We start from the raw sequence: 27,709 nt of genomic DNA, 5'->3' as shown, positions 1-27,709 counted from the left end.
CCCGGCGGCGAACTGGGGGTCTTGGGGGACCCGGCCCGCCGTGCCCGGTCGTTCCCCCCGGGTTGGCAGCCCCGTTACTCCCCCCCCGTTATTCCCCCCCGTTAGTGCCCCCCCAGCAATGCCCCCTGCAGTGGCAGAGCCCCCCCCGGCACGGCCCCGCCGGGGGGTACGTGTCGGGCACCGGCCCATCATCCCCGGGGCGTCGGTACCCCCGGTACCGGGACCCTGCCCGGCTTCACGGGACCCCCCCGGCCCCGCGAGGAGCGGCGGGCGGGGGAGGTGGGGGGGGAGCGCCCGGCACCGGAGCGGACCTGGGGTGCAGCACCGGGAGCCCGGGGGGGGCACAGAGGCACCGGGGGTGACGGTGCCGCCTCCTCCCGCCGCCCGTTACCTCGCTCCGGCCCCGGCTCCCGCCGCCGCGCCCCGCCCGCCCCTGGCGGGGGCCCCGTGACGTCACACCTGGCCGCTGACGTCCCCGGGATCCCGCGGCATCACCGGGGCCGCCCCCGCGGGGGATCCCCCGGGGCTCGACCGGGATCTCTGGGGGTCCCCGCACTCCGCGAGCGGCGCGACCGGTACCGGGGCTCGGCCCGGGGCTGCAGCCGGTGCCAGCCCGGGGGGTCCGGCCAGGAGCCCCCCGGGACAGGGTCAGGCCGGGGGTCCCGGAGCCGTCGGGGGTCCCGGAGCGTGGCCGGCGCAGCCCCCTCGCTCGGTGCCGGTGCCACCGGAGGCAGGAGGGTGACGCCGGCGGCCCCCGCACCGGGAGTAGCTGTACCCCGGGAGAGAACGCGGGGCCCAGGCCCGGCCCCGGGGGAGGAAACCCGAGCCCGGTCACCCTGGCAAGGCCCCGGGGGTGCACGGGGGGAGCCCCGGTTGGCACCGGCCCCGGGGTGCCGGATCCGCCCCAACACCCCGGTGAGGACTCGGGGACACGGTGGCCACCAGCCAGCCCTTCCCGCTGGCCCCAGGATGGTTGGGGCTGGGTGGGTGTCGGGGTGCCCACGGCCGGGGGGTGTCGGGGTGCCCACGGCCGGCGCTGGCTCCCTGCTCCTTGTCGGTACCGAGAGGCCGCTCGGGGCGTTCCCGGGCCGCTCCCGCAGCCGGTGCCCGGTGTCCCGCCGGCGCCCGCCCAGCCCCGGGCACACGCAGCCGCAGGTCGGGGCTAAAAAAAGCTGCGCGTGGGGCGGCAGCTGCCGGGGGGGTCCCGTGACGGGGCCGGGGAGCCCCGACACCGGCAGCGGCTGCGCCCGCGGCCCCGGCGGCCGGACCATAAATGTCCAAGCCCGGAGCCGGCCTGGAACCGGGACAAGGCGGGAGGCGGCGGGAGGCGGCCGGGCCCCGTCACACGCACAGGCACGCGGCACACGCGTGTGCACCCGCAGCCTCGCGGCACGCACACGCACGTACGTGCGGCTCTAGTACACACACGTGTAACAGGCGTGTGCACAGGCAGCCTCACAGCACACACATGTACATGTGGCTCTAGTACACACATGTGTAACACGCGTGTGCACAGGCAGCCTCACAGCACACACATGTACATGTGGCTCTAGTACACACACGTGTAACACGCGTGTGCACAGGCAGCCCCATGGCACACACATGTACGTGTGGCTCTAGTACACACACGTGTAACACGCGTGTGCACAGGCAGCCTCACAGCACACACATGTACATGTGGCTCTAGTACACACATGTATAACACGCGTGTGCACAGGCAGCCCCATGGCACACACATGCAGCACACACATGTACACGCAGCTCTGTGGCACACACACGTGTACATGTGGGTCTAGTACACACACATGTAACACACGTGCACCCGCAGCCCTGCAGCACACACATGTACGTGCAGGTCTAGTACACACATGTAACAGGCATGTGCACCTGCAGCCCCGTGGCATGCACACACATGTACGTGCAGTTCTAGTACACACACATGTAACATGTGTGTGCGCAGGCAGCCCTGCAGCATACACATGCAGCACACATGTGTACACGCAGCGCTGCAGTACACACACACGTACATGTGGCTCTAGTACACACACATAACATGCGTGTGCACAGGCAGCCCTGTGACACACACGTGCAGCACACACATGTACACACAGCCCTGCAGCACACACACATGCACACACGTGTACACACAGCCCTGCAGTGCACACACATGTGCACACATGTGCAGCACATACACATACATGTACCCACAGCCCTGCAGCACGCACACACACACATGTGGCTCTAGTACACACACATAACACATCTGTGCACACACAGCCCCGCAGCACACACATACATGTACATGCAGCTCAAGTACACACATGTAACGTGTGGACAGGCAGCTCTGCAGCACACATGTGCAGCACACACACGCACACGCAGCCCTGCAGCACACACGCAGCACACACACGCACACGCAGCCCTGCAGCACACACACAGCACACACACGCACACGCAGCCCTGCAGCACACACATGCACACACGTGCACACGCAGCCCTGCAGCACACACACGTGCACACACGTGCACCCACAGCCCCGCACGTCCCTGGTTCTCATCCCCAAAATCTCCAGCAGACCCCCCCGCCCGGGTCCCGGGGGGCTCCCCAGCGCGCCCCGAACACGCAGCCAGAGGGAAACTGAGGCACAGAACACTCGTGCAAGGGAATCCTCGTGCAAGGCCACCCCAGTGGGTGCTCGCTGCAGCAGCCGGGGGGGGGTTTTCTGTGTCCCCCAAGACTCTGGATGCTGCCTGGGTGGGACTGGGGGGCCACGGGGCAGGGAGGGGGGAAGGGGGGGACCCCAGTGCCCTCCCGCTCCCCGCGGGCACCCCCGGCCCCCGCAGCCGGAAGGGCTCGGGCTGGGCCCCGCTTCCCGCCGGCTGCCGGAGGAAACGGGGCAGGAAGGGCCTGGCCGGGGCCCCGCAGCGCTGGGACACGACCCACGGCACGGGGGGGTGGGGGGACACGGCGGCAGGGGGGGGGGGGGGGTCCCCAGGACCCCACGCAGGGGCTGGGGTGACGTGGGGCACCCCAAGGCCCTTCCTGACTAGAGCCCGGCTGCAGGTGGGTGGGCAAAGGGGGCAGCGTGGGGGGTGCAGCCTCGTGGGGTGCCCCCCCGGGGGACACGGCCCCCCCCAGCCAGCCTGTCCCCGTCCCCGCGGGGCTCTGTTCCCCCCCCCCCCCCCAAGTCACAGCCACACGCCGCTGCAAAAAAGTCTCTGTATTGGCGAAAGCGCCGGTGCGGTACAAAAGCCCCCGTGCCCCCCCGAGTGGGGGGGGGGGGATGCAGGGCCCCCCCCCGTGCCCCTCAGTGGGGAGGGCACCGATTCCTGAGATGAGCGGTGGCTTCGTGAGCCACCTCGGGGGGTCCCCGCGTCTGTCCCTCGGTGCCACGACCCCCACGGCCCGCGGGGGCCAAGCCGGGACCCCCGGGGCTGACCTTGAGCTCCTTCCAGTAGCCGCCGGGGGGGGGCGGAGGGGAACAAAGCCCCTTGCAATAAATAAATAAATAGGCCTGGGGGGGCCGGCGGGGCCCCCGCTAGAGGTGACTCTCCTCCTCCTCCAGCGCCCGGTTCAGTCCCGGGATGAACTTGAGCAGCCGCCGGCGGAAGCTGCTGTGTCGGCCCTTACGGGGGGCGGCCGCCCCCTCCCCGGGGTCCCCGGCCCGGGCCCACAGTCGCCCCGCGGCCCCCGGCCCCCCGCTGCACTTGAGGCTGGCGCTGCGGGCCAGGGTCGGCCGGGGTCGAGGTGGGGGGGGTGCTGGCCCCCCGCTGTCCCTGTCCTTGTCCCCAGCCTTGTCCCCGTCCAGCGCGTCGGCGAAGAGGCAGGTTTGGTAGAGGGAGTCGTCGCTGCCGCAGGCGCTGGCGCGGGGGGAGCCGCCGGGGAGCCCCCCCTCACCCTGCAGGCACCAGCGGATCGACTCCAGTGTGTCGTAGATGCTGGGGTCCTTGGCCACCACGCCTGGCGGGGGGACACGGGGGAAGGGGTGGGGGAGCGGGGGGTCAGGGGGGGGCTGTGAGGTGTCCCCCAGCCCCCCCCCCCCGCTCCCAATCCTGGTCCCCACTCACCCCGCACCAGCCGCTGCTCCTGCACCATCAGCGAGCGGTACTCCCCCCACTTCTCGTAGAGTGTTTGCTGCGGGGAAGCGGAGGGGAGTGAGGAGACCCTGGGGGGGGGTCCCCAGTCCCCCCCCGTGCTCCCCCTCTCAGTCCGTGCCCCCCCTCACCTTCAGGTACTGCAGCCGGGCCTCCAGCTCAGCCCTCCGGATGGACGTCCCGTAGAGCGTGTCGAGCCTGGGGGGCAGCAGCTGTCAGTTCGGGGGGCTGGGGGGCCCCCCCGTGCCCCCCCCGCACCCCCCCAGCTCACCGGAGCACGTTGCCTGAGCTCTTGATGATCTCCACGATCTCCCGGTGCCGGACGCCCTCCACGTTGAGCCCGTTCACCCCCGTGATCGTGTCCCCTGGAACCGGGGAGGGGTGGGGAGGGGGGAACAGGCTCAGGGATGCCGGTCGCCACTGCCGGGGCCCCCCCGGCCACCCCCGGGGATGCGCTCACCGGCCTTGAGTCCCGCCGCCTCGGCCGGGCTCCCGCCGTGCACCCGGCACACGAAGGTGAACATCTCCACGCTGTTCCTGTCCTGGTGGTGCAGCCCGTAGGTCTGAAATGGGGGGGGCGCGGGGGGGCCTGGTGAGGGGCACGGGGACCCCCTGACCCCGGGGTTCCCCCCCAGGCAGCAGCCACGGGGTAACAACTGCAGCATTTAACTGCTGCGGGGTGACGCGGGGCAGCCCCCTGGCCCCGGGGGAGGCCTCTCGCCCCCAGTGGCTGCCCCCCAAGCGGGGCCCCCCCCGGCCGCCCCCGCCCGTCACAGCCAGGGGAGGCTTCGGTAACCAGGCAGCTCCGTCAGCGCTAAAAATAAACCCTGGCTCAGAGACAACTTAAAAATACCCTCGATGCAAAGCAAGGTGCGGGCTGGAAGGGTGGGGAGCACAGCACGGCCTGGCATGGCACGGCTCGGCTCAGCTTGGCTCAGCTCGGCTCAGCACAGCTCGGCTCAGCACGGCCCAGCTCAGAATGGCTCGGCACAGCTCAGGTCAGCTCAGCATGGCACAGCTCGGCTCAGCTCGGCTCAGCTCGGCTCAGCACAGCTCAGCTCGGCTCAGCACGGCACAGCTTGGCATGGCTCAGCTCAGAATGGCTCGGCACGGCTCAGCACAGCTCAGCATGACACAGCTCAGATCAGCATGGCTCAGCTCGCCTCAGCACGGCTTGGCATGGCACAGCTCGGCTCAGCTCAGCACGGCTTGGCATGGCACAGCTTGGCTCAGCATGGCACAGCTCAGCTCAGCACAGCTCAGCTCGGCTCAGCATGGCACAGGTCGGCTCGGCACGGCTTGGCTTGGCTCAGCTCGGCACAGCTCAGCATGGCTTGGCTCAGCTCAGCTTGGCTCGGCACAGCTCAGCTCAGCACGGCTCAGCTCAGCACCCACCTGGATCTCGAAGCCGAAGGTCTCTTCTGCCTTCTTCTCCAGTGTCACCACCCTCCTGGGGGACACGGGGATCAGGGACAGGCAGAGCCCCTGGCACCCCCCCGCTCCCCGACACCCCCTGGGGCCTCAGGAGCTTCTCTGACAAAACGCTGCCTCGGGGTTTGGGTTTCCTGGGTGCTGGGCCGGACCCCAAGGACAGGAACCCCCCCTCAGGGATGGGACCCCCCCCGGGTTGTTCTTCCCGAGCCCTGCAGCCTGTCCCGGGGGTGTCGGGCTGGGTCCCCGTGGGGCCCAGGGGTGTCAGGGCCCCCCCCGGAGCTGTGACCCCATCGCTGCTCTCACCTGCCCCATTTCCAGCCCCCGGGGGGTGCCCCAGGGCCAAGCCCCGACCCGCTGGGACACGGACCCCAGCCCCGCTCCTGCGTGTGTTCCCCGCCCCCGCCCCCCCGCAGCGGGGCCTGGACCCCTGTCCCCTACCTGTGCTCCTCTGGGGACGAGCTCGGGGACGCCCACCTGAACCCCGCGCCCTGCTGCAGAGGAAGAGTCGTCAGTGGGGGGATCCCCCCCACCCCGCCACCCCCTCCGGGGACAGCCCGAACAGGGTGTCCCATCAGGTCAGCGCCGAACCCCCCGGGGAGCACCGCGCCAAGCCGGCACCGAACCAGCACCCGGCTGCACCCATCGCCCGGCTGCACCCATCGCCCCGTGGCCCCCCCAGGGGGGTGTGTGCCCCCCCCCCCACCCCGGGGCCGGCCGGGCATAACGAGGCTTTTATCGTCGCTCAAAGCCACCCTCACATCTGCTCCGCGCTCGCCCCACGCTTTGACGTCACCCTGCGACGCACCCCACCCCACGCCACGCTCCGGGGGGGGCCCGGGCACAGAGGGGCCCTGTTGTGGTCACAAAGTCGGGTTTTTTCATGCAAAATCTTCCCCCCCCCCCCCTCGGCCCGGACAATGTCCCCGTTGTGGAGGGCGCGGAGGCGTGGGCGGGCGGAGGGACCGGCCGGGCACAGCGGGACCCTCGCCGCGGGGCAGGAGGTGACAGCGCTGTCCCCAAATGCCCCTCCGCGGCCGCTGGGCTCCGGCAGCCCCGGCACGGTGCGGTCGGTGTCACCAGGACCAGCGCCTCGAGAGCGGCACGTGGCCCGTCTTGGTGGCGGCTGGGTGCCACCAGCGGAAGTGCCACACGGGTGTCACCAGCCCCGTGGCTGGCTGTCCCCGGGGGCGTTTAAGTGCAAAACCGCCAGAATCGGGTGTGTTGGCCATGGGGAAAGTTGTCACCCGTCACGTCTCAGCCCCCCTACGTCATCCCAGTGACGGGGAGGTGACGTGGGACGCCCAAACCCCCCTCGGGGATGTGTCCGGCGGTGGCCTCGGCCGGCGAGCGGGAGCCAGGCCACCGCACGTGACCCAGCCCGCGCCAGCGCGGCCGCGAGAGCCACTTCTGCTCCGGATGTCGGCTCCGCTCTCGCTTCCCCCCGACGCTCAGGAAGCACCGCGGGGCCGGGGGGAGCGTCGGGGCGGTGACAGCCCCCGTGCCGCCGCCGGAGAGGGGCTTTCCCAGGGGCGCGGTGGCAGGTTGGTCCCATGTCCCACCAAGTCAGGCCCCCGGCGGTACCTTGTGCCCCGTCCCCCGGCGCTCCCCACGGGGCAGGGCCTGGGGGCCACGGGGACGCGTCTGTCCCGGTGACACGGTCACGTACAGCGGGGTGGGGGCCTGTCCCCGCGCCCCAAAGGCTGCAGGGCAGGATGTGGGGACAAACTGGGGCAGGACACGGCACTTGTGGGGGGGACACTGGGAAGATACTGGGGTAGGACCTGGGGAGGAACTGGGATGGGACATAGGGCTTGCGGGGGGGGGACACTGGGAAGATACTGGGGTAGGACCTGGGGAGGAACTGGGACGGGACGGGACGTGACACTTGTGGGGACAGCGCTGGGGCTGGATGGGGACACTGGGAAGATGCTGGGGCAGGGTGGGAGCGGCGGGGGGGAGGTGCTGAGGCAGGGTAAGAGGCGGGGGGGGGGTCACCGGCACAGGACCGGGACACCGGGGCAGGATGGGGACACGGGGAGGGGACAGTGGGGCAGGACAAGAGCCCAGCAGAAGACACCGGGGCAGCTCTGCAGGGCGCAGGCACCAGCGGGGGGACACCCCGCACCCCCAGCCCCCCCCTCCCCGGCTCACAAACGGGGGGTTACCGGGGAGGTTTCCCCCGCCCTCCCCGCGGCCGGGGCTGCCGGTAGCCCTACCTTGCGCACCCGGGGCAGGGTGCCGCCGGCAGCCGCCAGCGCCCGGTAGACATCGGCGGGGCCGGGGCGCTCCGGGGCCGCCGCCGCCGCATCCTCCTCCTTCGGCCGGAGCCGCCGCAGCCGCCGCAGGGTCATGGCCGGGCCGCATCGCCCCGCGCGGCCCTATATCAGTCCGCGAGGGGCGTGGCCAGAGTACGACACGCCCCCTTCGACGAGAACACGCCCCTTTCTGCGCGTAACCACGCCCCATTCGCAACAAACCACGCCCACACCGCGAGAGGCCACGCCCCTCGGCGGCAAGCCCCGCCCCCGCGGCGCCCCAGGGCCTGCGCAGGGACCCCCTGGGGTGCAGGGGGGGTGTGTGTGATGATGCTGTGGGGCAACAGGGAGTTTAGGGGGGCCTGGGGGTGCTGAGGGGGGTGGACAAGGCAGCCGGAGCTTCCAGAGGATTTAAACCGTTCCAGGGGACGGAGACCGGAGGAAAACAATTCCCGGAGGCAGAGGCGCGTCGGCCGCGGCCATGTGGTGCAGCTCCCGGCAGCCCCCCGCCGCCCTGCGCCGGGAGGGAGCGGGAATTTTCCAGCCGGAGTTGAGGAGTTTGCCCAGACGTTTATTTAAAATTGGCCAAAAACAGCAGTTTGGAACAATCCTGCTGGCGTTACACCCAAGCCTGCCGCCCACGGGCTGCCCAGGGGTTAGTGGGGGGCGGGGGGGAAGCTCCCAGCGCTGAGCGGCTCCGGCAAGGAGAGGATGGAGCCCCCCACCCAGCCCAGGGCATCCACCCCCAGCCCGGAGCAGGGAGCGAAGGGGAAGATCCCAGCCTGCTCCCAAAACCCAGCAGCCCAGGTGAGGACTTGGCCCCTTGGCCAGAGCCACCCCAGACCCATTTTCCCATCACATTTCCTAAAAGAAGAATAAAGATAAATTTTTGCTTTAAAAAAACCCAAATAAACCATTTCTCCACTCGCCCGCTGCCTCCATTTCCAGGACGGGGTTAGAGTTTCTGCGGGCAGGAGCTGCGGCCAAGGCTGGAAATCGAGGGACAAGCCCAGATGGTGGCTCCCCCTCCCCAGCGCCACGAGGGACCCCAGGCCCGGCGGATTTTCCCCCTGATCCGCTCACAACGTGCTCACCCACAGGAGGCTCTAATTAGGGACAATTAGCGGGGGCAGGTTGAGCAGCACCAGCTGCCCTCGGAGCAAACAGGATTTTATAGGGATGCCGGGCAGTTTGGAGTAAGATTTATCCTTCCTTGACCCAGCTTTGGGGAGCTGCCTGCCGTACCCCCACCCCGGCTTCCAACTACCGTCCCCCGGCGAGGGACACCCGCTTCCAGCTGCGCATCCCCGCGGGGGTTGGGAATCCTGCTCCGCCACGTCCTCGTCTCGCATCTCCCGAGCGCACAGCGAGCGCTGGCAGCCGCATCTCCGCTGACGAGGGGAATATTCAACGTTAAGATTTGCTGAGCAGGATTCCCGGGGAGATTATTTCAGCTGCGGGTGAACAAGCCCCGCCAGACGCTTCGCTAGTCGCCGCCACCCGGTTCCTTCCCCTCCAGGCCACGGCTCCCCCGTCGCAGCAAACGGCGAGAGACTCCAACACCTCACGTGAATAAAACAAACTTTTAATAATGTACAGCAGAAATCGACAGCCTTGTTTTATATTAAACAAAAGATTTCCTATATTACATTGTATTTACATTTGCATACTGAAGAGGTAAAGTGTCTAAGTGGCTATTTTACAGTCCATTTCTAATAAAATATACAAAACCAAACAAATAAAAGGGGCAGAGAAGTACCAAGAGATCTGTTCTGAAGCCAGCGTACCACCGATTAACCCCGCGCCACAGACGAGGAGCACAAGCTCTGCCTCTCCCCACCACGATCTGCCCTCGAGTACCTGACGTCTCCCCTCCTCGTTCTGAGCTGCTGCAGCGTCGCTCTCTCCTCCTGAACTCTCTGGAGCGTTGTATTTTTTATTTTTATTGTTTTTTTTTCCCCCCACAGCTGCTGCAGTCACCTCTGAGCCGGGCAGCGATTCCCAGGTTTGCTACCTGTCAGCTAAGTGAGCACTGCACCTCCCCGGCACATGTTTGCATGAAAAGTGCTGTATAAATGCTACATAATCAGCGTTCTCATCTCACATCCTCGGTTTTTGACCCTCTCGCAACGGCATCTCTCTACAAACAAGGCTTTTTCTGCACTCCTGCTTATAGGGGACACCCTGTCGTCCCGCCCTCACCCCTTCTACCCTCCTGCGGCCCGAGGCCGCTCCGCTGTGCTGTTTGGTTTAGCGCTGAGGCAGATGCATGTGTGGCTACAGTTGGAGGGGTGGGGGAGAGAGTCAGTGCAAGTTCCGTAGCTGATTCTGCGTCCTCGGGAAGCGGCCTGCACAGTTAACGGGGACGGGAGCCGCGTACTCGGGAAGGAGACCCGCAGCGCTCGCGGAGGACGTACCTTCCCTACGGCAAGTTTATTCCACAGGCGCTAAACTTTCCGCCCCAACCCGCCGGGAGGGGCATCGCCAGGCTCCTGTTACAGCAGCTCAAGAGCGTTTAGGGTGTCTGTGAAGCGCCCACCACCTCGGTTTCTAAATGCAGAAGGGTTTGGTTAAGGGACGTACGGCGCTGGAGACACAGCGGCAGCCGACACGAGTCAGAACAAAGCGGGCAGGGAAGGGGAGGGGAGCGGGACGGTCACAACGCGCACGCCCCGCACTGCTCCACGAACCGGCCCTCCCGCGCCAGCTCCGCGCCGCCCGAAACGCCCCGGCAGGATGCAAAATGGCTCCAAACACGATGCAAAAACCACACTCCTCACTTTACACAGAGTCACAGACAAGATAGGGAGTCTGGGGGAAGACGGACACACGGACAGATACACAGACAGCAAGAACAGAGTGTTTAAAAGAAAAGGTTAACCCCGGTGGCCGGAGCAGAGATGAAACCTCACCTTACAGAGCAGGCGCAAGGTTTGAGTAGAAACAGTTCCAGTGTAAATCGAGCTGTGTGCATTTGTTTTTTCTTTTTTTTTCTTTTTTTTTTTGCAGTGATTTCTTTACAAACAAACAGGTCAAGAGGTAATAATTATAGATTGTTTTTCTTCTCTTATAAAGAATTAACAATATTAAAAAAAGTTAAAATCCAGACCCTCCCATAAAATAATAATAATAAAAAAAAAATAATAATCAAAACCACTCCAGTTAAAAGTTATGGCTTCAGAGTTATACACCGTAGACACTGACCTAACCACCAAACCACCGGCACTTCCCCGGCTGCCTTTAACGCTGCATCAGCACGACGGACTCAGCGCTCGGCTGCTTCCATTTTTGCTAGGCCCAGCTGTAGACAACAGTCAAACCAACTCTACTTCACCCTGATTCGGCATTTAATCAAAAGAAAAATTCATGCAGTTCCCCCCCCCCCCACCCCACAAGTTATACACAGCCACTTCCAGATTATGAGATATTTATATATGTATATTAAAAAGATGGACATGGATTTCCAAACCCGCACCCCGCCGTCAGACCCTGCCAAGCGCCGAGCGCCCCTCGGGAGGTGCAGAGCGCCCCCGGGCCGCGGGCAGTCTGCCCCACGCCGCCGAGCGCGCCGGGACCACCTCAGGAACCACCTTCCTGCCAGAACGGGCGCCCTGGCCGGGCGCTGCCTCTCCTACACGCACCCCAGCTCCGTGGCACCTCTCGCCCCCAGGTCTCTCTTTCCACCCTACCAAGAATTACAAACCCCGGGGGCTCAAGACAAAAAAAAAAAAAAAAAAAACACCACAACCAAAAAACCTGGATTCCAGGAGTGAAGTCAATTCCTCGTTTGTTTTTTCTTAAAAAAGGGAGGGGGTGGCAGTGAGGCAACCTGATGGGAAGTTCCTGCAGCCGGCGTGGGGACAGCAAGGCCACAGCACCCATCGGCGAGCTAAGGATCTGGTTTTAAGCAGCCTGTCCAAGCTAGACAATGCTCACTACTCGACAAGGAGAGCACCAGCGCGCACAGCTCAAAAAAAGGACACTCTAGATTTGCACATGCACAGAAAGCACGAACAGAGATGAGCCACCCTACGGGCAGACACCGCACGTCTACGGAAGGAGGTGAACAGGCACAGGGGACACGCGCACCTCGCGCATGCATACACCATTGCGCACACCGACAGCCAGTCAGAATTCTGGTTTTCGACTTAGAATTTTTCAAGCTTAAGAAAAAAAGGAGGGAAATGGTTTCGTGAAGCTGATAAACTGTTCAGGCTCAGCCTCTCAGAAGGGAGCACCATTTGTTTTGCAAATGCTTTTTCTGCATTTAACGTGCCAGTCCCTGGAAAAATCCTCAGAGTACGGCAAGAAAACCTTCCCTTTCCCTTCCCACTCCCAGCACCTAGCACCCTGGCCTCAAACACTGCCAACGGGTGCGCCGCACGCACTGAACTTTACAGGGATTTCCATTAAAGAAACAAGAGTTACAATCATGGCTGTCCCTCTCAAGTCTTCACGCTGTCAGGAGGTGATCATAAAAAGTTTCTGATTGTTTCATACCCAAGCAGGGAAGAGAGCAATTCAATAGGCTCCGTCACCCCACCTAGCAGCCTGTAGGTCACGCTGTCTGGTTGGTAGCAGTAGATTGGGCAGAAACACGAGGTAGGCCTCCGTCACACGTCTACTCTAGCATGGCAGCTTTTGTGCAGTTTCCTCCTGCTGGGGCTCAGGGCCTAGATTTTCACATCTTCCTGGACACTGAGCTGTGAGAGGGTTTTCTTAATGCGGAGGGCGGTGAGTCGAGCCGCTCCATTGGCGTACCAGCACTCTCGCATCATCTTCCCCATCACCCGGAGGGCCTAGGCGAGAAACAACAGCAGGCGTCAGCGCTCTCCTCTCCCCCGACCCCACAGCGGTCGGCCAGGCTGCTGCTGCCTGTCTGGACACCGACACAGCCTCCGCACGGCCGAAAATCAGAGCTCGACTTACAGTTCTTCCTGTGGACTCACCTTATGGAGGGGGAAGGGGACACAGAGACGAAAGCAGACCTTACCTCGTAGCTTTGCCACCAGTTCGGGATATTAGGCCGCAGTTTCTGATCACATACGACCTTCCGCATCTCCTCAATAGAAGGATCGGAGGGTACAAGGTCGTAGTACGGAAGCTGATACTCCTCGTGGATACCTGAAAGGCAGAGAAGGAGAAATGCAATTCCTGGGAGAACAGATCCTCACCACAGCGCTCGCTGAAGGCAGACGGAGACTGGTTTGGGCTACATGACTCATTGCTGAGATGCGTCAACACTTTGCAGTTATTTAGAACAGAAACGAAGAATCTGGGATTCGAGTTTACAGGAAAAATTTCAGGGAAATAAAATGCAGCTGCCTGAACTGGAACAGAGTCAGCACCTCCCAGCACAGGGGCAGGGTCACCGGCTCGCGACAGGACCGTCACAGCGCGACGGCGCCGCGCTCCCGCCTGCCGCTGGATGCGCCGCGACATTCGTTTCTACTGTTGGGGGGAGAAAGTCACCCACCAAATCAGCACCACCAGTTCCTTAAAATCCATCCGAAGGAACATCAGCCACCAGTCAGAGCATTAACCCCACTTCCCTGCACGGGCCAGTCCCGGTCGCCTCTGTTAACGCCTCGGGAGCAGCACACACGGACTTATCCCCCCAGTCCCTCAAACCTCACCAACGCCCGATCAACAGAAACACTGAGGCCGGGAAACCCAGGAGCAAGCCAAGGCAACGGCACGGGCACACAAAGGGCGTTACCTCCTGCGTTGCACCTTCGAGCAATCTCCCAGTAGACCAAGCCCAAGGCATAGATATCGGCACATTTAAATGAATCAAAATGCTTCATGTTAATGGTTTCATCCAAGACTTCAGGGGCCATGTATCTGCAGAACAGAAGAGAACAACACATTAATTTTGAGAGGGGATTCTCCAGAAGACAGTAAATGGCAAGTTTTCCCACACAGCACTTCCCAACAGACAGAACTCAGCTCTGCACAGCCTTAATCAGCACAGAACTGGGCCCCATGGTCTAATAGAGCGAACAACATCACTCAAAACAAAGAGCAAGTTGGGTAAGAGGTAAAAACGTCCAAAAGCACATCAGGCTCCAGACAGGCCCCAAAAGGCTTTTGAGAACGCCAGGCTTGTTCTCAAGGATTATACGAGCTCCCTGGTGCCGAGTTTACGTCGCTGGCCTACACCTCTCAGCTTGATGGCACCCGGAGACGAAGGTACCGCCGCCCCTTCAACATCAACCCGGGCACAACGCTGACGCTCTGCGAGACACTTGGAAGTGCTTAAGATGGAGAATTTCACCAGTGCTCAACCAGCAGCTTGGGCATTTGCTAGTCGCACTCTGACCCCTTCCAACGCTGGCCAAGAACACCGTTCTCCTACCGTTTGGTTCCGACCCTTTGATTTGGTGCAATATCAATCGTATCCGTAACCGAATCGTGCCGGACGGCCAGACCAAGGTCAGCGATGGCACACGTGCCGTTCTTCTTCACCAAGATGTTCTTGGATTTCAAGTCTCTGTGAGCAATCCCAGGCTTTCCTAGTAGAGCAGAATAAAAAAATAGCGGGGGTCAAGGTCTGGTGAAATCTCTCAGTCGAACTGGCGCAGAGGCAGTACCGGATTTCAGGGCGTTAAACTCTCAGTGTTGCAACACATTTTCCTGTTTGGACACACTGAGCAGCAGAGGAGTGCTGACAGCCCGTGGCAGGCAAGCTTCGCGCTTCCCAGGCACTGCTGATGCAATAGCACCCAGAGGCCTCAAGAGGGACATAAACTCCGTCGTCCCAGGCATCAGACGCCTCGATGTGGGCATAAGGAGTTTATAATTCTGCTGCTGCCTGCGTTAACATCCCGCCCAAGTAGCGCCAATTTTAGGACGGGGATGTGAAATGCTGATATAACTCTCAGGAGCCAGCGCAAGGCTAACCCACTTTGCCGCAGCCGAAGCACTCTGTCTATTCCTGGTCAATACTGACCAGACAAACCCGGGCTGACTCAGCCAGCGTTTTCTGTGCAGCACATCAATCCCCCTCGTCAATTCTGCTTTATTCTCCCCTCAAGAATTCCCAGCACCTTTTCAGATTTTGCGCTTACCCTGAGTACCCACGATCTCCATGTGTAGATGGGCCAGCCCGCTAGCAGCGGACAGGGCGAGCTTGATCATGCCCTCGATAGTCACCGTGTATCGATTCAGGTAGTCAAAGAGAGATCCGTGCTCGTGGTAATCGGAGACGAGCCACAGCTGAGTCCACGTTCCGTTATCTGCAGCAGGAAAGAGACTGTGCTCAGCCAGATACAACCACCCAGCACCCTGCACCCTATCCTCTGGTACAGAGGAGAGCTGCAGCTCAACAGCCAACCTGGGGGCAAATAAGGTAAAGAACTTTAAGGCGAAACACGGCTTTAAGGTAAAGCTAACACACCATCACGCCTCTCAGCTGCAGCAGTAATTTTACCATCTTTTGGGGAGAAACGTTCAAACACGTAGCTATGTGAAACGCAGGCTGATGGTTTTTAACTGTAAATCCACGTGAGGAAATGCAGCTCCCAGGAGCAGACTGCATGCTGGTGAAGTCTCTGCTCTCAGGACCGGGGCGCTCCTTACCTTTGTTATCCGCAGCAATAAATCCCAGGATGTTCTCATGTCGCAGCATAACAGTTTGATATATTTCTGCTTCCCTAAACCAGGAACGCTCCTCACGTGAAGAGAAGATTTTTACGGCTACGTCACCTCCACGCCACCTGCCACGCCACACTTCCCCGAAGCGGCCTTTACCGATGATCTCCTGAAGGACAATCGTCCGAGCCACGGTCCGCTGGACAAAAAGCGGCAAACCTAGGGACAGTTGGAGGAATCAGTGCCCGCTGCAGCAAAGGAAACTCCTGAATCCCCTCCGAGTCTGAAGTAGAGCAGCACCAAACCTACAAGGCTCTACATTTGGTAACAACCAGCAGCCTAAGCGAGACCCAAACGGTGGTAGCTCCTGCGTAGGACGCGCCATTTGGCTGCTTGGGCAGCATCTGCATATCACTTTGAAGTAGGTTGCAAACCGCCAGTGATTAGACACAGAGCACTCAGGGAACTTCTGCTCCATGGCAGATCAAAGTAACTTTAGCCTGAATATGCAAAGAACAGAATTCGCTGAAGACAGACTCTGCTAAAAAGCAGTACACCCCCAGAACGTCTCTTAGGAAAGGAGTCCTAACACAGCTGCCACCTCTTAGGTGAGCTACAGAGCTCACCTGCTGAAGAGATCCCCAAACATTTTATATATAGCAGATGTGGTGCTAAAGGTTTATTCCCAGGCCAAATATCAGGTTGTTATATTCTCTGCCTCTGTGGATTACCCTACAGTTTCCATCTGCTGCAAAATTAACTTTTTTTTTTTTTAACCTAACTGCTTTCATAGTTCAGAGTCATGAATAAAATGGTGACTTCCCTATCTCTTCTGGGGGTGATTTAAGTGTGACAGGAGTGAACATTGTACACAGTCCACTTTGGAAGACCCCAGGATTCTCTGGGATGAAACGGGCTGTGCAAACGCAGTATTTGCACACGACAAAATTGGCAGCCGCTGGGATCTTTCCCATTTTCCTGCCAGCTCAGATGCAGGTGACATCCTGCATCCTCCTTGGAAAGCCAACAACCGACAGGTCAGCCGTCAACGTCTGCTTCCAACCCAACCCCAGTTCCAAGGTTAAATTTGAAATAGATGCAGCCAATTTGAGTTATCCTCTTGCAGAAAAGGAGGGAAGCCACATAAAACTATTTTTACACATCAGCAGTTAAGGAGGAGTTGAACTATTGCTCTTACCTGGCCTGAGCCCTGAATTCTGACACGGGGGCACGGCTACAGCGTCTGGGCACGACTGAATTTAGCACACGCCCTCCACGTTACTCACGACAGGGCAACCCGGACAGGCTGACGAGGCAACAGCCTCACGGCCTGCAAAGCTGTGGCAACCAGGAGCCCAGAAGAGACTACTCCATTACAATTACAAGCTCTCATTCGTCATTTCCAGTCATATCTTGAATACCTGAGCCTGAGCCAGAGGTGGAGAGATCGTAGACTAGATCTTGCAAGGTCTTATCCTTCGACAGGCACATTTCACAAGAGGGGTCTTCCATGTCCAGCCGCTGGCGATTGTGATACACACGTTGGTGGTGATGAAAAACAAAGACTACTACGATCATGACAACAAACACAAGGAAGACAGGTCCGGCAATCACCGCCACCAGCTCCACAGGACCCCAGCTCGACGGGGGCTCGTTATCTTTCAGGTGTCCTTGGAGAGGAAAGGGAGGAGAAAAACAGACACTTTTAGAAAATTATCACTCCTTCACAAGCGTTCTTTAAGGACTTTCTTCTTGTGTTTTAATTATCCTCTTGGAGCCTGGACAATTTTAGCTTGCTGTTCCAGGATGGTAGAGGACACATCAAATAACAGCGTTAACATGGGACTGATCAAGTCATCAGACTGGCAAACTACAGCTAAAAACCCCAAAAGAACGTGGTGCTGCAACTGGAGGATCAGGGATTATCGGCACTTAGCTATTAAGAGGATGGGAGTCTGTTCTGGGCTGAGTTTGCTCCAACAGTCTGCATTCTACCTTCTGCTTGAACTCTCCCAAGTGGGAGAAGAAACCACCGGTCAGTAAAGGACTCATTTCTCCCTCCTTCCCCTTCGCCCTGTAACAACCCCTGAAGACTCGCACCTAAAGACAATTATTTGTCTTTTTGAGACCAGGTAAAACTTCCCCACTGCACCCAAGGAAAATGGATACCGCAGTCTTCATACGACCCACTAAATAACAGCCCAAAACGGAGAGTAACGAGGTATGAGGAAGTACTGCATGCCCTCTCTGTCCCAGGAATTAGAGAGGAGCAGACGTTTCCCACACCCTCACTCAAAGGCAGGGCTGCTTCCTCTTCGTGCGTTCGGGATCCGGGCATCCCTCCACCCCACACACTTTACTCTGAAGCTGCTGCAATGTTCCCATACTCGTGGCTCATCACTTTTGATCTGCGGTGCTAGAAGAAGGAAAGCCACTCTATCTGATAAAAGGGAGGCTACAGCACAACTCAGCACCAGAAAAGGGATCCGAGCTGTGTCCAGGGAACACGCGCCGTCCCCAGGCCACTGCAGGCACCGAGCATCGGGCAGCAGATGCTTGTATTTAACTGTAGATGAACGTGGCTGCTGTCGGGAGCCTGTAGGATACCAGCAGCAGGGCTGATAAGGTGAGAGGAGTCTCCTAATATGGAGCTGCTGAGTGCAGTAAAACTGCCAAAACCCCCAAACTTTGGAAGCTTCTCCTACCCTAAAGTACAATCTCATCTGGTGACATTTTGTCGGCCACAGGGGAGTTCAAGCCACTTCAAATTAAAATGTGAAGTAGTTTGTTATTATTTCCACTTTACAAATCGAGGAAATAAACCCAGTGCTCAAGTTCACAGAGCAACCTAAGGGAAGAAGTGAAAACAGGGCTGAGAACTCCTTATTCCCAGTCCCAAACAGACAGCTTCTCTCCTCCCCACTTCAAACAGACCATTTATTCAGCGCTCTACTCACCACTGGGAACCATTAAATCAATTTTGTTGCAAAAATCAGAGTAGCAGCAGTGAGTATTACGCAGATCTTCTGAACTCAGACAATAGAAGGGTTTCCCAGCAGGAATCAATTTGGCTTCGGGAATGCAGGTCCGAACGTGATGTTTAACGCCATCCAGGTTGAAGACCGAGACCATGCAGGCGCCGTCCGTTTCACACGTGGAGTTCGCTTGTTTGCAGTCGGAGCACAAACATGTCAAAGCTGCAGAAAGCAAACCACGACCACCTCCTTAGAACCCACTGGAGACAAAATGCTCAAACAAGAGAAAACTTTCTTTAAATTTCCCATTTCGGAGGGAACGGGCCATTCTTAGGCTCAGGAGGAACTGGCTTTAGGAACAAAACTAGTCATACTCAGTATTTCAGACCCACAAGCACCTAATTTAAGCACAAAACAGAGTGTGGAAGCAGAGGAGCCTTTCCAGAAGATGACTGTCCAGACAGCCCTTTTTCCTGCCCCTGTTGCGACCACGAACAGCGATGACCAAGTCATCCCTGCAAACTAGGCTAGATTTTACCGAGATCCACTCCCAACCCGAGCTAGGGTCAGAATTCAAATTGAAAACAACAGTTACTCAAACTGACAGACTTGATTTCACCCGAACTCGCCGTTCAGGCTTCCTCAGCTTGGCCAAAGCCGAGCTGCCCGTTCCAGGTTAGTGAGGGACGACCACCCCAGCTCGCGGGAGACAAGCGGCAGAGGGCAGATGCCAAGACAAAACCAATTCAAACCGAATACGCAAGCCAAGCGTGCTACGCCCAACTAGATCAGTCACTTATTTAGTAACTGCTTTCCTGATCCGAGACACTACCTTGGGTCAAATAAATTCCTGGCTTTTTGCCTGCTCTCCACGAAGATTATTTGGGTAAAGAGCGAAGGAGAAACTCCAAGGCAGATTCCCACATTTTTCCGCCTCCCAGCTGTCATTGTGCTTTTCTCAAGCTGCCTGAAAAACTGTAAGCAAATCCCCAGGCATCGCCATCCTTGGGAACAAAGAGCGAATACAATAATGTCAAGAAGAAGGGTGGGGCTTGTTTAGCAGCACACAGTATTTTCTTCGGCTTTCATCAGATCTTTCAGCCTCCCCGGAGGGATTCACAAACATGTACTTACCCGCTGCAGAAATGGTCTTTCAGGTAGAGAGAGTCTGAGGAAGTGTTTTAAAAGATACAAGTGCCACAGTTAACTCTCCCCAGTCCGACAGCTAAATCCTCTACGCCTGGTTGCACCCTCTCGGTCTAAAGACACACACCAAAGTCACGGTCAACACTCGTGTGTGCGAGGGTGAGCCGCCTTCCCGTGGGGCAAGGGAAGCGCCGAGCCCTCGGCCACTCCATCTCTGGCAACCAGCAGCCTGAAGGAGCATCAGCACTCCAGGATATTCGTGGCACTGGAAGAGCCTCTTGCTCCCACAGCCAGCACACGGTCCCCGGCGCAGAGTTACGCTGCTGGGGGCACGCTACCTTGAGCTTAATGAAAACCAAGCGGGTCCTGATCAACTTCAGGGTTCGTTTGGGAGGAAGACACCCATTATCCCTTATCGCCAGTGTCCTAGGTAAATCAGTTAGGCTAATTGCATTATTACTCCCTTAATTCTCTCTGGACCCTGCGCTCCTCGTTTCCTAGCTGTTGTTGGGAGCTGCTTAACAGCTCCGAGGTGGGCTGCAGTATTTCAGACAGGCTAAATGCAGACGCTGGCGAGTTCTGAACCAACAGATTCAAAACTGCAGAAGCAGTAAAAAGCCAGTAAAACCCAGAAGAGCTGTGAAGCGAGACATCTTTAAAAAGCATCATGAGCAAATGTAGCTTATTTCTATGTGCTTAGCACAGGCCAAGGAAAAGGGAGATAGAAAACGGACAGGGAAGACCCTGAGACTGAACCGTATTGAGAAGGGTTGAGAGCACCGTGCCCATGGATTACGCGGCTTTTAAGTGTAAATTTTATAATGAAAGGAAAAAAACCCACCAACATTCAACTTGACAAACAGCTCTGAGTACACCGGTTTCCAGTGGTCAGCAGAGCACAGAAAAGACAATTCTTCTGAAAAATATACACACTTGGGGGAACAAAGGTTGGTTATAATGGAGATTTTATGAAAACATGAGGTAGGAAAGAGCATCCAGGGCACGTTCCTACCATCAAGTATACCTGAAGGAAACAGCGTTTGAAAGCACCTCCTTTATTACTTTATAAAAAACTCAAGGTACAAATTAAAAACATTTAAACCACACATGTTTTACCATGTAGGCTCTTTTCAGCTTGATTCAGATACAGCAAAACTGAACTTTGTTCCTGTTAGACTCATTTCTAAGGTCTCAAACCCAAGACTTAGGCTACGGCAGTTTTGCTTCCAGAAGCTCAGAAGTAAACAAAACACTTTAACGCACTAATAAAACTGGTTTTGTAAACTTCTTGAAGTATTTGGCCTGAAACTAAGCATCCCTTTGAGAAGGAAAGCAGAGGAGCGGGTTGTATCTGCTCAGTTTCATTTGTAGAATTAAAAAAAAAAAAAAAGAAATCAGTTTACCTGCAAGGCACGCTACCAGAGCCCCAGTGCACAGGGACAGAGTAAGAAGATCCTTCTCTGTTCTGCGCAGAAAGCAGAAGCTCCCTGCTCAGGAGGGGTATGCCCCACGGAGCACGGTCTCCTTTCACCTCATGGTGCTGTCAGCTGATGTTCCCCCTTTGAGACAAGGGCTCTTTTTTAACAGCAATTCTTACGTTTGCACCTCAAAAACCCGGACGGTAAGGAGAGCAGCGTGAACAAAGAAAATTAAGCTTCAGCACACGCGTGTACTTCTCGACATCCTTCCTAAGAGACTCTCAAAGGGTTTTCCAGATATTCCTGTCCATAACCCCTAGGCACTCTCAAATTTTAGGAAAGATGGTCAGATCCCCGGGTAGAAGCTGAAGAACAGCTCCAGCCTCCCTCGCGCAGGCAGGAGTTGACTCCGTCTTTATTTTCGTTCTGAAAAAGCCCAGGATCTACATCTACCATCACTACAGCCATATCCTGCCTCAGCATCACCTACCGCCGGCTGCCAGCGCTGCGGCGAGAAGGGCACCGGCTGTGCCAAGGAGGAAAGGCCTGTCTGCACCGGGGCTCGCCGGGAACCGGGGAGCTTCCGGCACAGAGGAGAATTACCAGGCAACCCGCACAGGTCCAGCATTTCAAGTTTGATTAACCAGAAGGGAAAATTCTTCTCATATCAGTAACACCAGAAGTCAGGAAAAAGCGACTGTTGTTTCCCCTTGGGTGGGGGTCAGGTACGCAGAGCCCCCCGGCAGGCAGCTCTCGGGCGCTCCTGAGAGCAGCTGGGGCCGCCTGGGCGAAGCAAAAGGAGACAGAAGTGAATAAAAGCGTTTTTCATGCCAACAGTATTCTTTTTCTTTGGGAAGAAAAGCTCCCATTGACCAAAACATATAATCTACTTAATAAAAGAAACTGACTGGGCTGAAGAAAATAGATGGGGCAAAGGAAAACAAAAGAGCAGTTCACACAGCTGGGTCGGCGAGTTCCCCTCTCGCAAAACGCCCCGGGATGAGTCTGCATGAAAGGTGCTGCAGAAGTTGGCAGCAGAGCCTGCTCTATCTGCTCAGCACACTCTTTCTGACATTCTGCTCAGAGACGAACCCAACCCTTTAAAGAAGCTGTTTAAACAAGCCTAACATTAAGCTGCAGATCCTCAGAACACAAGCTTTGTTCTCCCTCGAGAGATGGAGCGGGTTGGTGTTTATACTGAAGCAAACCCTCGCTGCGATTGAACCCAAGGCAGGGCGCAGCCGGTCGTGGCATCAGTCGCAGGAGCGAGCCAGCCCGGTGCCGGTCCTCAGCGCTCTTCCTAAAAACTGGAGCAGTTGGTCAGCGCTGCCAAAAGCCAAACTCTCCTTGATCCTCGACTAAGGCAGCCCAGGGCTCGGCTGCTGGGCCGGGAACTCCTTCGAGTGACCCCCCTGAGCCCAAGAGTTGCTGCTGCTCCCCGTGAGGTACCCAGCGAGGGACACGGGTTACGGGTGGCAGCAGGATTGCTCCTGGCAGGAACCAGGGGCACGGAGGTAGCAGCATCCCTCTGCATTAACTACAGCAGAGCGGAAAACAAGAGAAGGCCCTCTTGCACCAAATTCCCCCTTCAAAGTAACTCGTATGTACAAAACGAATCCAAACAAACAGGCGGGGGTCCGTGGATTAGAGCTCCAGGCTCCAGAAAGACTAAAATATTAAGCTCTGACAGTCAAAGAACATTTCTTTTTTTTCCAGCAACTATCTGAGCTCATTTTGCACATATTTATTCTCGCACAGGATTGCATGTGTCAAGATGTCTCTGCAGCTAGACAGGGGAAAGTTTCGCAGCAAAATCTAATGTAATGGTGTTAAAGACCTTTTGGAATACATTTCCCCAAATCTCCTGAAGCTGTGCTATGCAAGATGACATTTTCTCAGGGCTAAATGCTACCTGATCAAGATGTATTAAGATAATTAACCTGAAGATGATCATTGGTAAAATTGCCAATAACCACCCACGTATTTACCAGATAAACAGATTTTTGCAGAGATTGTAAGCTGCTGTTCTTTTTCAACAGTTTGAATCGAGGCTGGAAGAACAATGATTCCCCTGACTTCTGAGCCTTTGTAAGGCTCTGGAACAGGAGCTGCAATTTATTATGTCTCTGTACAGCACCTAACTTAATGAGACCCAATCTGGTAGTGATGTTTTAATGCTGCAGCAGCATAATGTTAGCAAGAGAAATGGAAAACAATTGGGTTTCGTACCTCTGCTGTTTCTTTAGATGCTATAATGAAGAGGGACATGTGTAAACATGCTTGGAAGAAAGAAATACCTTTCAGTGTTTCGCTATATGCTGTGCCGAAATAAATAAAGAATAACCTTTATCACAGAGTGTTTTGCCCAAGAGCAGGTGAGGAATAAAATCCTTGCAGCAAGGGAGCAGAGGTCTGTTCCAAGAGTCCCTTCTTGCTCCTCTTTCAACCGCATGACCCCAAGACACTCAAAGCCATCTGATGAGGACTTTAAAAACAAAGATTTACTTTCCATCACGTTCACCTTGATTCTTCTGCTGCCTGGCGTCAACAACTGGGATCCCTTCATCCCTCTGTGGGATGTGTCCGCGTCCACAATGCCTCGTACAGTATCTTCTCCGAGCCCACCTACACACCCCGCCTCCAAAACCAAGTGCAAGGCCAGTTCTGGATGCTCACACTGCCCCTGTTTCCTCACAAAGGAAGAAATAAGTGCAGATTTGTCCTTCTGTAGATACAGTACCACCACCTCAAATATCCTTCCTACATCTCGCTGCCCCATCAACTTCTCCTACTTTTGCATCTCAACATTTCTTTTGCTCCTTGCTGGTGCTTATGAAATCTACTGACCCACTGCTGCTAAATGAAACAGAGTTAAAATTAGCTGCAAAGTACTATGAAAAAAGCACTTTCACTCAAGTCATCCAGAAACTAAAAATTATACTAGGATATTTAAAGTTGGAAACAAGAGTCCCAACTTTTTCACAAGCTGGCTGCAGTCCCCTGGCACAGGTTGAACCTGACATGAACACATCACGGCTGACTAGAAAACATATCCTAAATGGAAAAAAAAAAAAAAAAGGGCAGGAAGAACGTGCTCTCACCTTTAAAGTGAAAAACTTTCCCTGCATCTACTCAAGTAACACAAAAGGAGAGCTTCTAAATTAATTTTAAATAAGTGAATTGACAGGAGTCTCATCATTAATAGGTTAATTAGAAAAAGCCTTGACATTGCTGCCGCTGTTGTTCTTCAACTCAGAAAACAGACACATGGCTCTGAACTCCCTCTCCGGGCTCTGGTCTGACACCTATTTTGTGTTTTAACTTGTTAGGAAACCAGTTTAGGAGCCACCCATAGCATACCAGTACCGTGGAAGAAAGTCCTGCAAACCAGCCGCACGGCCAGGCAGACGCACAGGTCGTTACTGACGGCTTGCGAGACTTAAATCGGATGCTGTGTGTTCTCGGGCAATTGGCACACGCGTTTTCAGAGTCGAAATAACAAGTCGTTTCATGTGCAGTCTATACTCCAACAGCCAGCAGTCCACAGGTTACTCCCAAGACGCCCACTGAAGGCAGCAAGCACCAACCTTTGTCAGGGGGCCCTAATGTGCAAGCGAAGTCGGCTTTTCTGATGAAAAAAATAAATATACGGGTCCACAATCAACGAGAAGGGAAGCTGGAAAGCCAGTGGCTTAAATAAGGAGGACGAAGGAGGTCTCCCACCCCACACGACTGCTCACACACGAGGGTCTGACTCTACAAGCTCAGCACCAGCGGATGTTTCATCCCTGCAATACCATCGCAGCTTTCTCCCTCGAGATGAGCAATTCCTTCTCGGTCTGCTCGGATAACCGCGCTGGCTGTGCGGTGGAGAACATATTTCCACTGGTCAACACCCAGTGAACTTTGCTTGCTGTTAAGAGAATTGACGTTTTACTTCACTCCTTTCGCAATAGCGATTTCCGGAGCATCCACTACTGGCAGCGGATGGCGTACCCAGGGAAAAAAAAATCCGAGCTGTCTGGCCAAGGAGCTGAAGGAGTTCAAGAATGCTTGTTGGACACTGTTTTTAATTTCCAGTTACAGAAGTCTTTCTTGGAAAGTTGTAAGATATAACTTATGGACCACGCAGAGTTTGCCTGATTTAACCGGGTAAATATTTTAAGCAGGTGTTAATAATAAAATCTGCTGGCCCAAGATTGCTCCCCACGGTATTCCTTTGCTTTATTTCAAGCACGCAAACAAAGACTACCTACAACCACCCTCTAACCATCGCTGCACAGGCACCTTTTTTTTTTTTTTCCCTTTTCCTTTTTTTTTTTTTTTTTTTAAACGAAGGAGCGTAGGGGGGTGTTTTCTACCCTATTTACCAATGCACACAGAGGTTCACAGTTCCCAAGCGCTGCAGAAATTAGGATGTTTTTCCAACCTACCCTGAAACAAGCAGCTGTTAAGACCCCTTGTATAAAGCACAATAGTAAGGGCAGCCTGGCTGGCTGAGGCACGCCGAGCGTGCATCATGGCTGCTCGAGCAGCAAACAATTCACGGGGTTAGAGTCCCCGTTCCCCGCCATCCTGAGCCCAGCTCCACAGACGCGGCTCCCTCACACCTTCCACCGGACAGCGTGAACAAAAACCTCCAGCACATACGGAGCGGAAACAATAGCCAGCCATACAGAGCCCACTATCAAAGGCGACTTTCCAGGAGATACGCACAGTCAATTGGCCTTTTCCTGTTTATTTATTTATTTTTTTAATAAACACCAGCTGTATATAAAATGCAAAGCGAAAGTCTGAGAGCAGATGTGTGACGAGTCTCACTCGGTCTTGCTTTGCCATTTATCACAGAAAAGCTGAAACACCTTCCTAAGGCTGGATTTTACTTTAGGTTAAAACAAAGCACAGCCACTCTCCCCTAAAGCACGTTTGCATTGCCAGATTCAACAGGACTCGCAAATACACCCCTCACCTACTGCCCTAGTGGGGTTTAAAGCCATTTTCTGTAGCTAACAAGTCCAGATCTGCACACGCAAAGTTATTACCTTCTGACAGTCGGTTGGTAATACATAACACAAACGGCAAGAGGATTGGGGAGGAGAAAAATGTTTCAGTGCGGTTCCTGTTGGAACAGGCACCTGCGTTACACAAGCAGCGATCGCCCCCGATCGCCACAGAGAGATGGGCTGTGCTGCGAAGCCTCAGACGCTGCCGAGGCCACCGCCACCGGCCCGTCCTCCGTCCCCGCCAACAGATGCTCAGAGATGCTTCAGGCCCGTCCAGCTCTGGGGAAAAGGCGGCCAATCTCTTCCAAAGCGTGGAGCTGATACCCCTCGCTCTTCCCCCCTCCCGCCCAGGTCAAGAAAAGGGATCGTCGCAGAACAAACAGCCGAAACAAAGAGTTTTCCCTCCCTCACCGCCCTCCAAACAAATATTTACAGTTGTTACAATCCAGAGGCACCGAGGTTTCGAAAGGTTTCTTTAAAAACCAACCCCACGGATTCCAAGAGGCTATTTATTAAGCCCACACTGCAGTCTCTGGTGCACGGGGGGCTGCCGAATCCCCCCCCTCGCCGGGTCAACAGGCCGATGAGAAGAGGCCACAAACTCCCCAGGTCTGGCCAAGGCTCAGCAACAACATGGTGGCACTTCCCACCCCGGGGCTGCTCCGCTCTCCCCGCGCCTGCCCCACGCTTCCTGGGGCGACAAACCCCCCCCAGCGACCCAGGGGCCTGGGCCCCCGACACACACTGACCCCCCAGTTCTTCCTTCCTCTGGGAAAAGCCCATAAATTGCAGTTTTTCCTTCGTTATCTCCTGAAGAGGCTGGAGGACTCCCCGATCTCTTCCCAGCCAAAGCCAAGGCGAGCGGGTGCCTCCCCGGAGCATCCCCCGGCACCGCAGGTCTCCCCGCTCTCCAGCCCCCACCCCCAGTTGCTGTCGCCCCTCCAGACACGCAACCGGCCCCTCCGCGGAGGGCACGGACCCCCCCCAACAAGCTCAAGGGTCCCCTTCACACCACACACCCCAGCAAACGCCCCCCCCTCCCCCGGTCAGGCTTGATCCGCGCCTCGAGGGCTACACAAAGTCCTTGATGCCTCCAGAGACCCCCCCACCCCAGGGATCCCCCCCTATTCCCTCTCCCCACCGAAACACCCGCCTCTGCCCCCCCGCCAGGGCCCACCCTGCCCACAGCCCCCCCCAGGGCCGCCTACCCGCACCCCCAACCCCTCAGGGCCGTCCCCGCAGCCCAGAGGAAACCTCCAGGCCTCAAACCCTCTCGCACCCCCTTCCCCCCCCCCAAAATCTCACCCCCGGCCTCAACCTGCCCCACCAACCCCCCCGGGCCGACCTCACCCCCAGGCCTGGGCTCGCCCCTCAGCCCCCCCCCATCGCCTCCCCCCTCGGTTCTGCTCATGGATCCCCGCTTCCCCTCACGATTCCTCCCCGGTTCCCCTCAGCACCCCCCTCCCCCCCCGCCCCGGTTCTCCTCACAGCGCCGGGCGGGGGCGGGGCGGCGCGCCGCCATGTTGTGCCCGGTGCGGGCCGGACCCGGGGGCCGCCACTTACCGCGGGCCCCGCCGAGCGGCCCAGCCAGGAGCAGGACGAGCAGGACGGCTGCGGCGGGGGGCGGTGGCGGGGAGCGGCGGGCACGGGACGGCGGCGGGGAGGGGGCGGCCATGGCGAGCGCCGCGGCCTCGGTGCCGAGCGGCCGCCAGCGCCTGCGGGAGGGGCGAGCGCCGGCGCGCGGCCGGGGGGCGGGGCAAGCCTTAAAGGGGACGGCCCCAACCGCGCGTC

General features: G+C 57.4%; 2 protein-coding genes across 6 annotated transcripts; both read right to left on the bottom strand.

Moving 5' to 3' along the window:
- Positions 1-3,205: 3,205 nt before the first annotated feature.
- On the bottom strand, positions 3,206-8,121 carry TAMALIN (trafficking regulator and scaffold protein tamalin). 3 transcript variants are annotated; one of them, XM_074853974.1, is made up of 8 exons: positions 7,745-8,121; positions 5,967-6,016; positions 5,490-5,544; positions 4,555-4,657; positions 4,366-4,459; positions 4,226-4,292; positions 4,068-4,134; positions 3,206-3,960 (listed from the first exon to the last, which is right to left on the bottom strand). In XM_074853974.1, exons 1-8 carry the CDS (start codon positions 7,877-7,879, stop codon positions 3,539-3,541), a joined length of 993 nt encoding a protein of 330 aa, XP_074710075.1. In that variant the 5' UTR covers positions 7,880-8,121; the 3' UTR covers positions 3,206-3,538. The 3 variants fall into 3 exon arrangements, with proteins under 3 accessions (XP_074710075.1, XP_074710074.1, XP_074710072.1); XM_074853973.1 differs by having other exon boundaries at positions 5,967-6,019; positions 7,745-8,120; XM_074853971.1 differs by lacking the exon at positions 7,745-8,121 and adding an exon at positions 7,379-7,659 and having other exon boundaries at positions 5,967-7,309.
- A 1,231-nt stretch (positions 8,122-9,352) lies between these two features.
- On the bottom strand, positions 9,353-27,630 carry ACVR1B (activin A receptor type 1B). 3 transcript variants are annotated; one of them, XM_074853939.1, is made up of 9 exons: positions 27,482-27,630; positions 18,334-18,573; positions 16,798-17,046; positions 15,365-15,595; positions 14,854-15,021; positions 14,142-14,298; positions 13,503-13,627; positions 12,777-12,907; positions 9,353-12,582 (listed from the first exon to the last, which is right to left on the bottom strand). In XM_074853939.1, the coding sequence occupies exons 1-9, from the start codon at positions 27,591-27,593 to the stop codon at positions 12,457-12,459; spliced, it is 1,539 nt and encodes a 512-aa protein (XP_074710040.1). In that variant the 5' UTR covers positions 27,594-27,630; the 3' UTR covers positions 9,353-12,456. The 3 variants fall into 3 exon arrangements, with proteins under 3 accessions (XP_074710040.1, XP_074710042.1, XP_074710041.1); XM_074853941.1 differs by lacking the exon at positions 27,482-27,630 and adding an exon at positions 20,901-20,921; XM_074853940.1 differs by lacking the exon at positions 27,482-27,630 and adding an exon at positions 19,184-20,847.
- Between the last annotated feature and the right edge of the window lie 79 nt (positions 27,631-27,709).

The sequence above is a fragment of the Strix uralensis genome, chromosome 33 (genome assembly GCF_047716275.1).
Source record: "Strix uralensis isolate ZFMK-TIS-50842 chromosome 33, bStrUra1, whole genome shotgun sequence".
Lineage (NCBI taxonomy): Eukaryota > Metazoa > Chordata > Aves > Strigiformes > Strigidae > Strix > Strix uralensis.
This window is presented reverse-complemented; position numbering and strand designations above follow the sequence as displayed.

Excerpts from the sequence above, each read along its gene's own strand:
- TAMALIN (XM_074853971.1), bottom strand. The coding sequence starts at position 6,250 with ATGCCCGGCCGGCCCCGGGGTGGGGGGGGGGGCACACACCCCCCTGGG. Across the intron at positions 4,293-4,365 it reads AGCTCAGGCAACGTGCTCCG|GCTCGACACGCTCTACGGGA; the intron begins GTGAGCTGGGGG and ends GCTGCCCCCCAG. Across the intron at positions 4,135-4,225 it reads CCCGGCTGCAGTACCTGAAG|CAAACACTCTACGAGAAGTG; the intron begins GTGAGGGGGGGC and ends GCTTCCCCGCAG.
- ACVR1B (XM_074853939.1), bottom strand. The coding sequence starts at position 27,593 with ATGGCCGCCCCCTCCCCGCCGCCGTCCCGTGCCCGCCGCTCCCCGCCA. Across the intron at positions 12,908-13,502 it reads TCGAAGGTGCAACGCAGGAG|GTATCCACGAGGAGTATCAG; the intron begins GTAACGCCCTTT and ends TCTGCCTTTCAG. Across the intron at positions 12,583-12,776 it reads ACTGGTGGCAAAGCTACGAG|GCCCTCCGGGTGATGGGGAA; the intron begins GTAAGGTCTGCT and ends TTTCTCGCCTAG.